Genomic DNA, 17,067 nt, shown 5'->3' with positions numbered 1-17,067 from the left:
ACACCCTAATCTACGCGTTGCCTCGGCAAACACGAGATCAGAGCCACTAGATTCTTTATTGCAGTTTGCAGACACGAAATCTACGCGTCGCCTCGGCAGACGCAAGATCCAAGCCATAGATTCTTTATTGCTTAAGACTTTATTCCCTCAAGAAAAAAGCCAAGTGGAGCAGAGCTAAAAAATCTCGATAGTGCATCACATCGGGAAATTTATGAATGAACACTGTCAGAACCCAAATACAAGAGCTGACATGTATGCTCTGCTCTCAAACAAACAACACATGAATCGCGTGTATCCCCACTCGTATAGTAGGGAGGGCAGGGAAGCACACACGACTCAAGTTGCTATTTGCTCGCCAATAAATTCCTGTCTAGAAATATATAATGCTTGAGGACAAACAACAATAAATAGACAGAGACAGTTTCACACAAAGTGCTTTGCTGAGGCACAAAAGCTGAGGCCGGTCTTTCCGGATGTGTATTTATCCTTTCCTGGTCGTGACGTCACCCACCAGTGACGTTCACTCTCGCCATTGGACTAGTTGACACACGTGCATCAGACGCATTCACGCTGAGGGCGTTCCCATAGCGAGGGAAGGGAAAGGGAACCAAAAGCACAATATTCAATTTCAAGTGGTTGACGTACAACACTTACCAGGAAGAGACTGACTTACTCCTTTCGGTCATTCTGACTTTATCTCGACAAAAGCAATAAAGAATCTTTCAGGAAGGATTTGTTTCTGAACAGACAGCAGATATTTGTGATTTTCATGGTTATTTATTGTTGAAACCTTGATTCAGAAAGTGAAAGTAAAGTTGAGATTTCTGGAGCTCAAACAGTGAAAATGGCTTCACTATCTGAAGATGATTTTTCTTGTCCTGTGTGTCATGAAATCTTCAAGGATCCTGTTATTTTATCATGTAGTCACAGTGTCTGTAAAGAGTGTCTTCAGCAGTTCTGGAGAACCAAGGAAACTCAGGAGTGTCCTGTCTGCAGGAGAAGATCCTCGAAATCTGATCCTCCATGTAATCTTGTGTTAAAAAACTTGTGTGAGTCGTTCCTGAAGGAGAGAAATGAGAGGCATTCATCAGGGTCTGAGGAGATCTGCAGTTTACACAGTGAGAAACTCAAACTCTTCTGTCTGGAGGACAAACAGCCTGTGTGTTTAGTGTGCAGAGATTCACAACAACACGACAATCACACATTCAGACCCATCAGTGAAGCTGTTCCATCATATAAGGTAAGACTGATTAACAGATGAGGATAAACGCTTGTTTAAGCTTATGTATTGCATATAAGATCATATTTCAGAAATCTCGGGTGTCTTATATATTTTCTCTTTAAATTCCAGGAGGAGCTCAATACAGCACTGAAGTCCTTACAAGAGAAACTGAAACACAATGAAAACATTAAAGGAGAGTTTGAGAAAACAGTTCAACACATCAAGGTGAGGACTGATACTTTTGACACATTCACAAGTTTGATTAGAACAGCTGAATTGATTTGTCTGACAAAATTACACGTTCCTTTATTGACTGAAACACACACACACACACACACACTGTTCGTGTAAATGATGGTCAAGCACATATGCCTCTGTCAGCTGGTTATTCAGCAGTGGGCGGGACTAATGCACCAGCACTAATCCCATCTAATCCCATTGGCTAGTGCTCACCTTCCACATTTTCATTTTAGCTAATCACTTTGGGTGAATGCAGACAATGTGATTAATATTCATGAGTGCAACAACCTGTTAGTGCAACAGATACTGATCTACTGACATTATGCTTCTACCTGAGGATTTGATTGATGATGTGTATTTTCACACTACAGACACAGAACATCTACTTCTACAGTACTAGTACTTCAGAAAGTTAAAGTTGTAATTAACTAACCCACATTTACCCTCTCACTCTTCATGCTGCTCCAGAATCAGTTGTGTCTTTGAGATGATTGAAGTGAATGTGATTTTATTTCAGTCTCAAGCTGAGCACACAGAGCGTCAAATTAAACAGCAGTTTGAGAAGCTTCATCAGTTTCTCAGAGATGAAGAAGCAGCTACAATCACTGCACTGAGGGAGGAAGAGGAGCAGAAGAAGCAGATGATGAAGGAGAAGCTGGAGGAGATGAACAGACACATCTCAGCTCTTTCACACACAATCAAACACATGGAGGAGATGATGAAAGACAATGACGTCTGCTTTCTGAAGGTCTGATTTCAGATCATTGATTGATTGATTGATGATTGATTGAGTTCTTGATGATAAATGGTGTGTTTGTTCTGCAGGAGTTTCCAGTCTCAATGGAAAGGTGAGTGATCTGCTGGTGTCTCTGGTCTCTCTGCTTCTGATCCAAAGCCACTGCAGTTCTGACTTTAGCTCCATAGGACAAAACCTTACTGTTACAACCTTTCTCCGTAGGGGAACTGAACTGAAACAGAACTGAGACCATCTACTTGTTCCTTTGAACTAATTCCTCTTTTTAAAAGTATTTTTGACTTTGAGATTGTAAATCACTCCTGCAGCTTGGCTTTTTCCCTTCTGATATTAAATCTGCCCTAGTAAAACCTGTGTATAAACAAAGAAGCTCAGATATTTTAACTCCTAGTAATTATAGACCCATCTCAAATCTTACATTTTTATTTTATTAATTAGAGAAAATAGATTTTAATCAGTTGAGTACATTCTTAAATGCAAATGTAAAACTAGAGATGTTTCAGTCTGGTTTTAGAAAATACCATAGTAGCGCTGCGTTTGATACAGTAGATCACCAGATTCTTTTAAATAGATTAAGTGACTATGTTGGTCTATCTGGAACAGTTTTAAATTGATTTTTATCATATCTTAGTGAAAAAACGTGTAGTATCTATTATTAATACATTGTCTGAATATCACAAGGTACCATGTGGGGTTCTTCAGGGATCAGTTTTAGGACCACTGTTTTTTAATCTATATATGTTACCTTTTGGTCACATCAGGAGGCATGGTATCTCTTTTCATAGCTATGCTGATGACACACAGTATGTACCCATGTCTCCCGATGACCCTGTGCAAATTGATTCACTCACAAATTGCATCCAAGACAATGACTGGATGTCACAAAATTTCTTACAACTCAGCCAAAATAAAACTGAACTTATGATTATCAAAAAAAAAAAAAAAAAAAAAAAAAAAAAAAAAAAATCAAAAGCGCAGAGAGAGAAATTGACCCCTAAACTACATATATTCGGATTAAACCCAAGCCAAGTGCCAAAAAACTTAGGAGTTTTTGTAGCAAATCAGCTCAAAAGAAATATGAATAATTAAATATAATGAATTACAATTAATTATAAATATTTACAGTTTCAGACTGTAGCAGAATTAATTTTACGATTATTTAATCAGCTCGTCCAAGCGAACAGACAGCATAATCAGTTATCAATTCTAGGAAACAAATTATCTTCCTGGCCAAGAAAGAAGAACTTTTTCCTACTGTATAAAGTTACTAGCAGGGTAATAACGTAGCTAGATCAAAACGTTTAAGAGACTTTGATTTGTGAGCATCAACACAGAGACAATAAGCGTGGATATAATGGTTTAATAACCGAAACTATGTTAGGCTACACACACAACTAAACTAAGCAAAGATTATATACAGAATAAAGAAAGTGAAGGAAAGTAAAGAAAGAGAGAGAGAAGAGAATGGCAAGATTACAACAGTTAACCACAACCTGCGAGAAACATCAAAGAATCAGGGTCACCTTAAAAGGGGCACAATTACTTGGAAACGCGTCTAAAGGCTGCAAACGGTTACTTGCATTGACTTTGGTTGCTGAATAAGTCCAGATGCGGTAGATTCTGGAGATTCTTGATGATTTTGTCAGGAGTGCGCTGAAGCGTTTGCTTGGGTTCTTCTGTGTGGTCCACGTTGAATCCAACGAAGTTAACTTGAAGATAAAGTTGCCGGAAGGAGATGGGAAACGATGGTCTCAAAAGAGATTGAGCAAAGGTGTATCTGATCTGAGGACTCTTAAAGGCCCTATCAGTTCACACCCATTTCGGTGAGGTGACCAATCAAAACTGACCAAGATAAAGTCTTTGTTCTATCTTGTCACCCTATTTGCATGTTTATGTTGGTCTGGAGAATTTATGCAGTTTTACACAAAAGCATGGTAACAATATTCTAATGCATTTTATCATAGCATACACCATTAATTGTGAAATGAAAAGAGGATTCTTTTGATACTAAGAAAGATGGGGATTCAAAGACATTCAAGCAGTAATACACAGATCTGGATTTGGGCATTTGAAGTTACTCTGACATAACTAAAGAATCATAATTAGGTCAATATAACCTAAGGACATACATGAAACACAGGGAAAATACTATATACAGTTAGGACAGTTTGATTGCGGGTAGAAATGGAGTCAATGTCCTTTTTCCAAAGCGTATTGGAAGTTTGTCTGTAGTCTGTGGACCGGCACTGTCTGTTGATGGGGGATGCAGAGAGGGGATCACCTCCTGTCTTTAAAGCTTGCAGAGAGCTCCAGACACCGTCTCTACTAAGGTCGTTCATGGGAGCCTATATGTCATAATGAACCTTTGAAGAGAACTGGTTTTGCGACTCTTTGGAGCCGATGACTTAGTTTGAACAACAGGAGAGAAAATGAAGTATTTTATGATGCCTAAAGCATTTTGATCATGTCCATTCGTTACATTGTCTTTGATTCTGATTTTAACTTTAAAGCTCATGTACGTAATATTACCAAAACAGCATTTTATCATCTGAAGAACATTGCTAAAGTAAGACCATTTCTCTCTCTGAACAACACAGAAAAATTAATGCATGCATTTATGACCAGCAGGCTTCACTATTGTAATGCCCTTCTTTCTGGTCTACCAAAAGAATACAGTTAACCAATTTGTAATGATGGGTCGAATGCGTGAGGATCCATTTGCAGCTTGTTTATTAAAAGTACTTACAGAATAGACAGGGCAAAGGCAGAGACACAAACAGGGACAGGCAATGGTCGAGGCAGGCGGCAGACAAGCAGAGTAAAGTCACAGGCAATGGTCAGGGCAGGCGGCAAACAAACACAGTCCAATAAACAGTCCAATGGCAACAGAAATACAATCCACAAGAAAACGCTCAGAAGTGATCACCGGGGCAAATCAAGACTTCGCAAAGGGTGTGTGTGTGTGTGTGTCTTAAATAGTCCAGGTAATGATCTGCAGGTGTGTGTGGCAATTGGTGATTGGTGCATGTGATTGGAAGGGAGGATTATGGGAAGTGGAGTCCAGGAACTGACAGGAACAGACAGTGATCGTGACACAATTACAATTAATCCAAAATACTGCTGCTTGAATATTGGCAAAAGCCAAAAATGGCTTTTATTACCCCAGTATTAAAGTAATTACACTGGTTACCTGTTGGTATTTGTATTGATTTTAAAAAGCTTTTATTAGTTTATAAGGCATTGCACGGTCTTGCTCCACACTATCTTTCAAAAATGCTTACAGTATATGAACGTAGATAGACTCTTAGATCCTCTGATTCTTTTTTTTTTTTATCTAACTGTACCTCATAGTAGAACTAAAAAATTTGGTGATGCTGCTTTTATCCTCGCCTGCTCCTTGACTCTGGAACAAACTTCCAGAGAACATAAGATGTGCTGAAAACATTAATAGTTTTAAATCTAAATTAAAAACATATCTTTTTAGTCTGGCCTTCCTGTAAAGTCTTATAAAACCTCATTTCATGCGTTTTGTTTTGCTTCATTTTTAATGTTTTATTTTATATTTCATATTTTATCTTTCATATTCATATTTCATATTTATCTTTATAAACTTTATTCTTATTTGTGTATTTTAATGGGTCTATTTTATTTTTGTTTTAATTTTGTTCATTTTAATTTTTATTAATTGCTATATCTATTTGGTTCCTTCTTGCCTGTAAAGCACTTTGAATTGCATTAACTTGTTTAAGAAAGTGCTATATAAATAAAATTTGCTTGCTTGCTTGCTCCTGAATGTTCTTCCAGAGTCCAGAGTTCACAGCCGGATCCACAGATGGCTTCTGGAGCTTTGATTCATGTGCCACGTTACTTGGGCAACCTGCAGTTCAGAGTCTGGAAGAAGATGCAGGACATCGTCCAAAACAGTGAGTCTGGAGAAGATCTGTGCTGTTACACACACTGGAAATCACACAGGGGTTTTTCATGACACAAAAGCACTAGATAAGTGAAGATCATACTAGTTCTGGTATGTGATTTAGATTAACTATTTTTTGAGAATGTTTCATTTTTCTTCATCTACTCAAGTCTAGAACAAACTCAACAGTGTAAAAGTGAAAAGATACTTCAGGCTTCATTTGTAATTCTTCAGACTACAGAATTACACTTCTTTTTTTTTTTTTTAATTCTTCAGACTGAAAGACTGAAGCACAAATATAATATTGTGAACTCAAGAACTTCAGTATGTATTTCAAGATCCTCAAAGTGTTTCCGTTATGATGGTGTTACTGGAGAAAGTATTGTCAGTCTCTAGCCCTCTATGGGACGAATTATGAAATCACAGTTAGAATATATTAAATCACAATGTGATTTCCCCCCCCCACTTTCAATTCTTTTCCTTCAATGAAAGGTTATATTTTTGCTAATTTTATGAATTAAAGATCAAAAGGATAAACAATGCAGATTTATTTTTACAGTCATCTTTGATCATATTTACCAAGGGTTCCAATCATTCTGACCACCACTGTATATATATTGTGCTTGTGACAGACAACACCAAATAAGACAGACAAAACACAGAGCACTTGCTGAAGAGCAAAAAGCTTTGTAAAAGTTTTGTACTGGCGTCTCTTTGTTGCTTCCGTATGCCGTCACGCTACGTCATGACGCAATGCCAATTAGGATTGGAATAGTTTCATTCATGCTTCAGACGCGCTACGCTAAGGGCTGTTCTGCAAAGTTTAGTTACCGACGCAGTGTGAATTCCCTCGAAAAGTAAATGTGCATTCAAAATGGTCAAAAACTTTTGAAAACACATTTGGATGTACAAAGAATTTTTTTTATTGAATTTATACAGTATCTCTCATAAGTGAGTACACCCGTCACATTTTTGTAAATATTTTATTATATCTTTTCATGTGACAACACTGAAGAAATGACACTTTGCTACAATGTAAAGTAGTGAGTGTACAGCTTGTATAACAGTGTAAATTTGCTGTCCCCTCAAAATAACTCAACACACAGCCTTTAATGTCTAAACCGCTGGCCACAAAAGTGAGTACACCCCTAAGTGAAAATGTCCAAATTGGGCCCAAAATGTCAATATTTTGTGTGGCCACCATTATTTTCCAGCACTGCCTTAACCCTCTTGGGCATGGAGTTCACCAGAGCTTCACAGGTTGCCACTGGAGTCCTCTTCCACTCCTCCATGATAACATCACAGAGATGGTGGATGTTAGAGACCTTGCGCTCCTCCACCTTCCGTTTGAGGATGCCCCACAGATGCTCAATAGGGTTTAGGTCTGGAGACATGCTTGGCCAGTCCAGTGGTTGTCTTCGAGGTGTGTTTGGGGTCGTTATCATGTTGTAATACTTCCCTGCGGTCCAGTTTCTGAAGGGAGTGTCATCTTCTGGGATGACAGCCATGCAGACCAATTTGATGCAATGTGCGGCGTATGGTCTGAGCACTGACAGGCTGACCCCCCACCCCTTCAACCTCTGCAGCAATGCTGGCAGCACTCATACGTCTATTTCCCAAACACAACCTCTGGATATGACGCTGAGCACGTGCACTCAACTTCTTTGGTCGACCATGGCGAGGCCTGTTCTGACTGGAACCTGTCCTGTTAAACCGCTGTATGGTCTTGGCCACCGTGCTGCAGCTCAGTTTCAGGGTCTTGGCAATCTTCTTTTTTTTTTTTAGATCCTCAGAGAGTTCTTTGCCATGAGGTGCCATGTTGAACTTCCAGTGACCAGTATGTGTCACAGTCACTGTCTGTCTCACCTTCCCCGGACTCTGGTTCCTCACCTGCTCTCAGTCACCAATCACCTGCATCTGCAAGCCATCCACTCATCAAACACAACATCAATGGAAAACACAACTTCAATGGAAAGCACAAGGTCTCACGTACCTGGACTCCTTACCTGTTGCTCACCGGAGATTCCCTGATCCTCTTCCATTCGTCTTCCATCGTCTGTTCTACGTTCCCCGTTGATCCTTCACCTACAAAGACATCATCTGTTACTCCAGCTAAGTGACTGTTCCAGTGTACTTGTTCATTCACTCACCTGCATTCTCCATCTGCCAGTGTCCGTGCCTCTGTTTAAAATAAACTACCTGTTTAACACTTACCTGCCTGCCTCCGTCTGTGTGCCTGACAGTATGAGAGTGATAACACCAAATTTAACACACCTGCTCCCGATTCACACTGGAGACCTTGTAACACTAACGAGTCACATGACACCGGGGAGAGAAAATGGCTAATTGGGCCCAATTTGGACATTTTAATTTTTTAGGGGTGTACTCACTTTTGTGGCCAGCCGTTTAGACATTAAAGGCTGTGTGTTGAGTTATTTTGAGGGGACAGCAAATTTACACTGTTATACAAGCTGTACACTCACTCCTTTACATTGTAGCAAAGTGTCATTTCTTCAGTGTTGTCACATTAAAAGATATAATAAAATATTTACAAAAATGTGACGGGTGTACTCACTTCTGTGAGATACTGTATGTATTTCCTAGTCTAAAATGAACTCACAATGAAGCCTTGACAGCATGTGACCTAACGTGTTCATGTCTCCTTCACGTCCTTGTTGCCAAAAATGTCAAGCACATGGCACATAGATTTTAATTTTTTGGCTGAAGGGGATGCCATATGATAATACAAAAATGTAACTTTTTTGGCTGAATATTATTGTTGTATTTTCTCTGCGTCATTTACAAATGATGAAACACCATAGAGGGCTAGAGTTCATGAAGAAAATTATAAAGAGATCCTGAATCCTTAATGCTTCATGTATCTCGATTTTTTTTTTTTTTCCATGTTTCAGAAACATGATGAGGGTTTATTCAGAAAATGTGTTTACCAGAAGAACCTGCTTCAGTTACTCACACCACACAGATTTATTACATCTTAAAATATTAAAATAAGAGGTTATTATTGCTAAGTCAAATACAACAGACAGTAACAAAGTATTTAAAACAAATACACACACATTAAGACTCAGTTTATACACAAATATTTGAATCACACATTTAATGTTTGTATCTGATGCCATTAAACACTGATAATAAAAATGAGTGTGTGACTAAAAACACTGACAGTGATCAGAGGAAAATGTCTGATGTGTTTGATCAACAGGACGAGTGTCATAATTCATAATAATCTGTGTACGGTTCACTCTTGATCATTATATGAACATCAGAATAAAAGCATCTGTTGATTGTGTCTCATCAGCTCCTGTGGTTCTGGATCCAAACACGGGTCATCCACATCTCGTCCTGTCTGATGATCTGACCAGTGTGAGATACATCGGGAACGAACAACCGCTTCCTGATAATCCAGAGAGATTTGACATCTATGACTGTGTTCTGGGTTCAGAGGGTTTTAACTCAGGAACACACTGCTGGGATGTGGAGGTTAAAGACTGTCAGTACTGGAATCTTGGAGTAACTACAGCATCAAACCAGAGGAAGGGACGTGTTTTCTTTAACACTGGTGTCTGGGGTATGCAGTATGATCAGTATGAACTGTATGAATGGTCTGGTTTTCGAGTTAAACAGAAGCTTGAGCGAGTGAGAGTTAATCTGGACTATGACAGAGGAACGGTGTCATTCTCTGATCCTGTATCTAACACACATCTACACACATTCACAACCACCTTCACTGACACACTCTTTCCATGGTTCAGTTGTTTTCCCTCTCTGAGGATCTTACCGGTCAATAGTCAGTAATCGTTACATCTGTAGGTCTGGACCGAGCTGATTTCATCTTTTACACTCATAATTTGTTCAATATGTGTATTTGTGAAACTTCTCAGAAATGTTCTTAAAGGGATAGTTCAGTCAGTCAAGTCAAGTCACCTTTATTTATATAGCGCTTTTTACAATGCAGATTGTGTCAAAGCAGCTTTACATTGATAACTGGTACATTGTTTGGCTGCACAGCAGCTCTTAAAGAATAGTGTCAATGCAGGCAGATCAAAGCACTGTTGAATATCAAATGTCAAGTCAAGTGTCCCCAACTAAGCAAGCCAGAGGCGACAGCGGCAAGGAACCCAAACTCCATCAGGTGACATCAGGTGGCAGACAAGTGGCAAATTGGTGTTAAAATGGAGAAAAAAACCTTGGGAGAAACCAGGCTTAGTCGGGGTGCCAGTTCTCCTCTGGCCAACAGTGCTTTGTTACAATTCAGGTTGCTATCATAAGTCCAATAGGATCGCAACATTAAAAGTATTTATTTCAGCTCCATCCAATTGAGGATCGTATTGAGGATCACGCCGGTATGGACGGTTGTTGAGGAACTGTGTCGTGGCTGTCGTGTCGATGAGGCCTTCACAGGGGATGATCTAGTTGACTCAATCTCTGCTGATACGTCAGGGCTGCGTTGTGGTCGTGTCAAGGTGCAGGTCCTTGGTCTCACCTGGATACGGCCCGGATCCGGCTGACTACGGTGAACCTCGGGATAAACAGAAAGACTAATATTAGCGTAGATGCCATTCTTCTTCTGATGTAGCGAGTACATCAGGTGTTATAGGAAGTGTTCCCGGTTCCGGCTGACCTAATTTATGCAGCCTAATAATCCTTTAACGGATTTGAAAATATAAATTGGTAATGTATTATGTGTATGCCAGGTTAAAGAAATGCGTTTTTAGTCTAGATTTAAACTGACAGAGTGTGTCTGCTTCCCGAACAATGCTAGGAAGATTGTTCCAGAGTTTAGGTGCCAAATAGGAGAAGGATCTACCACCTGCAGTTGATTTTGATATTCTAGGTATTATCAGCTGGCCTGAATTCTGAGATCGCAATAGACGTGAAGGACTATAATGAATTAGGAGCTCGCTCAGGTACTGGGGAGCTAAACCATTTAGTGCTTTGTAAGTAATTAGCAAGATTTTAAAATCTATACGATGTTTAACAGGAAGCCAATGCAGTATTGACAGAACTGGGCTAATATGGTCATATTTCCTGGTTCTAGTAAGAACTCTAGCTGCTGCATTTTGTATGAGCTGTAGTTTATTTATCAGGCGAGCAGAACAACCACCCAGTAGAGCGTTACAGTAATCTAGCCTTGAGGTCATGAACGCATGAACTAACTGTTCTGCATTTTTCATTGAGAGCATATGTCGTAGTTTAGATATATTTTTAAGATGGAAGAATGCGGTTTTACAGATGCTAGTAACATGGCCTTCAAATGAAAGATTGGTATCAAAGAGCACACCCAGGTTCCTAACTGACGACGAAGACTTAACAGAGCAGCCATCAAGTGTTAGACAGTATTCTAGGTTATTACGTGAAGAAGTTTTTGGTCCAAAAATTAGAATCTCTGTTTTTTCTGAATTTAGTAGTAGGAAATTACTGGTCATCCAATTTTTTATATCAGCTATGCATTCCGTTAATTTTGTGAATTGGTAAGTTTCGTCAGGGCGCGAAGAAATATAGAGCTGAGTATCATCAGCGTAACAGTGAAAACTAACGCCATGCTTCCTAATGATATCTCCCAAGGGTAGCATGTACAGAGTGAACAGCAACAGTGAACAGTAACGGTCCTAGTACCTAGTTCACCCAAAAATGAAAATTCTGTCATCATTTACTCTCCTTCATGATGATCCAAACCTGTATGAGTTTCTTTCTTCTGTTGAACACAAAAGATATTTCGAAGAATGCTGGTAATCAAACAGTCTCTGATCCCCGTTGACTAACATAATATGGAAGAAATATAATAAAGAACAATAAGGTGTGTCCAAACGTTTGCCTGTATATTTCACACATGAAGATTCTCTTGCAGTCAGTGATAGACAGTGTCAGTCATGTTGAGCTGGTGCGGCTCCTCTCCTCTCTCTGAGAAAAGGCTGGATGTGAGGAACAGATAGAGGAAAGAACAGGATGTCCGACGGAGAGCAGGGCGACGGGGGCGGGGAATTGTCTGTAAGGAGCAGAAGGACGTTAAGCAAGCAGTCGCTTTGTGTGATGGGCGGCAGGAAGTGTGGGCGTCGGTCTCTCCTCGTTTGCCCCTCCCATTTACATAAAGACTCCACCCCGATGCCACGCCCACCAGAGTCGTTCCAGTGTCGCTCTGTGGTTTGTTCCTTTTTCCTGTCTGTTATTTCTAAACTCTGCATCCACTGGCTGAGGTCTGATGTCTCATCTCTGCTTTTCACCCATTTATAATTCCCACATCTCTGCAGCAGGTTCTCGCTGTAATGTTTAGCCATCTACCATGATGCCATCGTTGAACACTGACCATTTGCAGCAGTTTATTCATGGATATCTCATCTATTTTTCGAGGGTTTGAATGTAAAATTTTGGGTAATGCATTTGAGTCCTTTTAAGAGTGTGTTTCGGTGAGGTCGACCTGTTAGCGGGTTGGAACGATCAACAAACTGACCCGATGTGATTCGGGTCGTGTTTAAGACTAAACGCAGGCAATGATGGGGTGGTAATCTAGCAGACAAACCCATCAGACCAGAGCGGACCGGGCCGGAGGTTAGCCATGTGATACTTTCCACCATCCTCCCTACTCTTGACGATGATGCCGAATCCAGCAGAACTCCCTGGAGTTTCATCCATGCTGGAGTCTGGAGGAAGAACAGCGAACAGAGATAATACGAATGTCGCTCCTGTTTAATCAGTTTGGTTATTTACAGAAGTGACAAACAAATTCTACAACACAATTCAATCACCAGATTAAAATTCATTTGATACCTGCCTGGCCAATGAGTTAACTTCAAATCAGATGAAAATCTTGTTTTTGTAGGCAAAACCCGGAAGCGAGCATTTTAGGACTTCCGGTTCCATCGCCGTAAAAGTCAGTGGGTTTTTTGAATGGGTTTTTGCTAAATTGCCTGAAATAAGGTCTGTGGTTAACAAAGCCTCTAAATATTTTCACGTTTTGATCTATGACATAAAACACACCAGTTATAACCCGCTTGTGATTTTTTTAAACCTTTATTGTGTCTTAAAAACGGCAGTTGCTAACAAGTTGCTAAAAGGGACTACTTCCTTTGGCGGGGACTTTAGACATCATCATGACAAACAGGACATTTGGACAACATTTCTCATGAAAAAGTGGATAAGTATTCATACACAGCGCAGATCATAATCAACGAGCATGTTTTTAAATAAAGTTGTTTTCTAAATAAAGTTTGAGGAAGCTCAGTGGTGGTGACGTTGATCCGTGACCATGGTGTGCTGTAGTCCGTTTATAGCCTACTGTTAGCTTTATTTAGGCTTCAAAATGTATAAATGTTGTGTTAACTTGTAAAGATTATCTTGATAGACAAAACGTGTAAGTGTCATAACCCTTTGTTAAACACAGAGCTTATTTTTTTCAATTTTCCAAAAGTCTATGGGAAAAATGCATTGGCTTTCGATCGATGGAACCCGTGCGCCGCTAACTTCCGGGTCGGCCTACAAAAACACATCATCCCTGAGGTACTCTATAGAACAAGGTGAACAAAGTGATGAACAAGATGATTTCTTTGTTAGAACCATTGATGTGCACAAAGTCAAAAAGACAAATGGACTGAAAACCTGAAATTGAACAACAAGAACATTACATTTAAATTAGACACAGGGGCTGCATGTAATTTAATACCCAACAATGTATTCAAGTCACTGGAATCTCAAAGAAAACTCCACCTGTCACTTAATTACATTATATATATTATTATATATATTCTGGCCACAAGATGTCACCTGTGGGACAAGTTCAACTTACCTTCACCTACAGAAACCAAAAGCACTATATTCTATTTCAAGTGGCAACATACCTGCAATTCTTGGATTCACAACCTCTGAATAATTAGGGATGATGAGAAGAAAATATGAAATAAAGACTAAAGATGACCCCTTAAAAGACTTTGACGACTTGTTCTTGGTTGCTTGCCAATCGAGCATCACATCAAAACAAACCCCAATGTATCACCAGTGATTCATCCACCAGAAAGGATCCTGTAGCACTCAAGGACAAAATAACTGAAGAGCTACACAAGATGGAAAGCATGGGTGTAATAGCAAAGTAAACAGAATTGACAGACTGGGTGAATAGCATGGTAACAGTGCTGAAACAGAACAATATATGTGTGGATCCACAAGACCTTAATAAAGCAATAAAGCACGAACATTACCCTCTACTGACAGTGGAAGAAGTGATATCCAGCATGCCAAATACAAAGATATTCTCAGTACTGGACGCTAATCAGGGATTCTGGCAAATAAACTCTGCACATTCAACATACCAATAGGGAGGTATAGATTTCTTCGCTTACCATTTGGTGTGTCTTCAGCCAGTGAAATCTTCCAGCATGCGGTCGCACAGATGTTAGAGTTCTTGAAGGTGTGGTCAACGTCATCGATGACATCCTAGTATGGGGAGAGACAACAGAAGAACATGATCAGAGACTCTTCAAACTGCTGGAAAGAGCAAGAACATGGAATCTAAAACTAAACAAGAGCAAGTGCCTAATAAGAATGTTAAAAAAAGATATCTTGCACACATCATCTAAGATGAAGGTCTTAAGCCGGATGATGAAAAGGTGAGAGCAACTGTGCAAATGCCAGCACCTGAAAAACAATCACTCATGAGGTTCATGAGTATGGTGCAATACCTATCCAAATTCATTCCAAATTTATCTGATGTCAGTGCTCCTCTTCGAAAGCTGCTGGAAGATGATGTTCAGTGCACTGGGAGGAAGAGCATGTGCTTACAGATGCTCAAAAAAGATGTGCACAATTTGAAAAAGAGCTACTTGCCATAATTTACGGATGCGAAAAATTTTAATCAATATGTCTACGGCAAGGAAGTGGAAGTTGAAAGTAATCAAAAAACCACTGGAAATGCACTTGTTGTTTCCATCCACTCACCACCAGAGGTCACCCGTTCACCATTAAAGACTTTTTCATGGTACACACAGTTACGTTACTCCGGACTACATTTCCCATGTTCCATTGCTCTAATCACTTCCACACCTTTAGTCAATCACAAGGACTATAAAACACTGATTTACAAGCTCACTGATTGCTGAGTATTGCAAGCACATATCACCTTATAGCTGCATCTATGGAGCCAGTGCTAGTTTTTTTGTGTATACCCTTAGTTTAGCCTTGTCTGATTTTCCCGTGTTTGGATTCTTGCCCTCGTACTTTGGACTTCCCTCTCGTTTGGACTCTGTTAGCACCTCTCTTTTCTCTGAATTATTCTCTAGCCTACACCTTCTGGATATTGTTTGCCACTGGTCGTCCACGCTTGTCCCGGGAATACTCTTTGTCTAGCCTGCTTTATACCTGTTTGCTGTTGCCGACCCAAGCCTGTTATTTACCACGTCTCTGATTAAATAAAGACAGCATATGGATCCGCACGCCTCGTTTGTTCATTCCGTGAAATCTATGTTTCTGAGGCATGGTGTACCAGATGTAGTCTCGGACAATGGTCCACAGTGTGCCAGCACAGAGTTCAGTAACTTTGCAAAAGCGTGGGAATTCGAACATGTTAAGCTGGACAATGACACCATTTTCTTCTAGAGCTGCTGTACAGCCAAAATTGTGTTCCCTCTATCACTGTAAAGCTGCTTTGACACAATCTGCATTGTAAAAAGTGCTATATAAATAAAGGTGACTTGACTTGATATGACTAGAGAAAAGGTGTAAACAAAACAAAAAAAAAAAGTAAAATAAATAATAAAAATTAAGATATTAATAACACAGATTAAATAAACATTAGATTAAAATAAACATAAGTAAATAAAACATTTAGTGAAAACAAATACAGTACCATAACCGTACATAATGAATATATTTATTAAAAATATTAAAACATTAATAATGTTATTATTTCTTAGTATAAATTGGGTCTTTATACACAAAACTACTTCTTTTAAATTTCAGGATGGGGGTCCGTCATACAAGGATAATCATGTTTGGCATATAAAAGGTTGAAAACTTCTGGGTTAAACTGTTAGAAACATCAATAAACTATCATTTAAAAATAGATTTATTTCAAGAGATACATTTCTATATCTGATTAACAAAGAAGGAAAAGACTTGATTGACTTTAGTTGCATTTATAAAAAAGCACCATGGTATTTCTGTGTTTTTTTGGCATATAGTACCATGCTAATGCCATGTTTTAGAGTCTGATGGTAAAAATGTAAAAACAATGACATATACAGTAAATAGGGTAATAACAGTACCATGGTATATATCAAAGCAGTGGTGTCCAACCCTGTTCCTGGAGATCTCCTTCCTGCAGGGTTCAGCTCCAGTCCTGATCAACACACCTGTCTGTAATTATCAAGTGCTCCTGACAATCTTAATTAGCTGATTCAGGTGTGTCTTATCAGGGTTGGAGCTAAACTTTGCAGGTAGGTAGATCTCCAGGGACAGGGTTGGGCACCCCTGTATTAAAGTAAACATGGTATTACTTTTAGTAAAGTGGAGTGACATTTCTGAATTAAATTATTGGAAACAACACCATGTGACCAGTTCTGACACCTCTTATAGCTTCTCATCCTGTGACGAGACCAATGACTGTGGTGTCATCTGTCAACATTATGATGATGTTGTTTGGCTGGGCAGCGACACAGTCGTGTGTGAACAAAGTGAATGGCATAGGGCCGAGTACAGAGCCTTGAGGTGCTGTGTTTATTTTGAGATGCTGGAGGAGTGTTTTCAGAGGTGAACATGTTGGGGTCTGCCAGTGAGGAAACTCAGTATCCAGTTACACAGCACTGGAGGTTATGCAGCCCCAGGATATACAGCTTGGTTATGAGGTTTGAGGGCATGATAGTGTTAAATGCTGAACTGTAAACTATAAATAGTAATCAGGCATAACTATCCTTATTTTCCAAGTGGGTTAGA

At 39.5% G+C, this 17,067-nt stretch overlaps 1 protein-coding gene and 1 long non-coding RNA gene across 2 annotated transcripts; one reads left to right on the top strand and one right to left on the bottom strand.

Annotated features, from left to right (window-relative positions):
- Positions 1-628: 628 nt before the first annotated feature.
- LOC127508675 (zinc-binding protein A33-like) lies at positions 629-11,952 on the top strand. Its single transcript, XM_051886815.1, has 6 exons — positions 629-1,240; positions 1,352-1,447; positions 1,980-2,210; positions 2,288-2,310; positions 6,021-6,139; positions 9,449-11,952. The coding sequence occupies exons 1-6, from the start codon at positions 845-847 to the stop codon at positions 9,943-9,945; spliced, it is 1,362 nt and encodes a 453-aa protein (XP_051742775.1). The 5' UTR covers positions 629-844; the 3' UTR covers positions 9,946-11,952.
- LOC127508680 (uncharacterized) lies at positions 10,052-16,165 on the bottom strand. The gene is made up of 2 exons (XR_007928863.1): positions 15,257-16,165; positions 10,052-14,574 (listed from the first exon to the last, which is right to left on the bottom strand). It is a non-coding gene; the product is annotated as an uncharacterized LOC127508680 (long non-coding RNA).
- Positions 16,166-17,067: the final 902 nt, after the last annotated feature.

The sequence above is a fragment of the Ctenopharyngodon idella genome, chromosome 3, assembly GCF_019924925.1.
Source record: "Ctenopharyngodon idella isolate HZGC_01 chromosome 3, HZGC01, whole genome shotgun sequence".
In the NCBI taxonomy this organism is placed as follows: Eukaryota; Metazoa; Chordata; class Actinopteri; order Cypriniformes; family Xenocyprididae; genus Ctenopharyngodon; species Ctenopharyngodon idella.
Note: the sequence above shows the minus strand (reverse complement) of the source record. Positions and strands in the feature narration are given on the sequence as shown.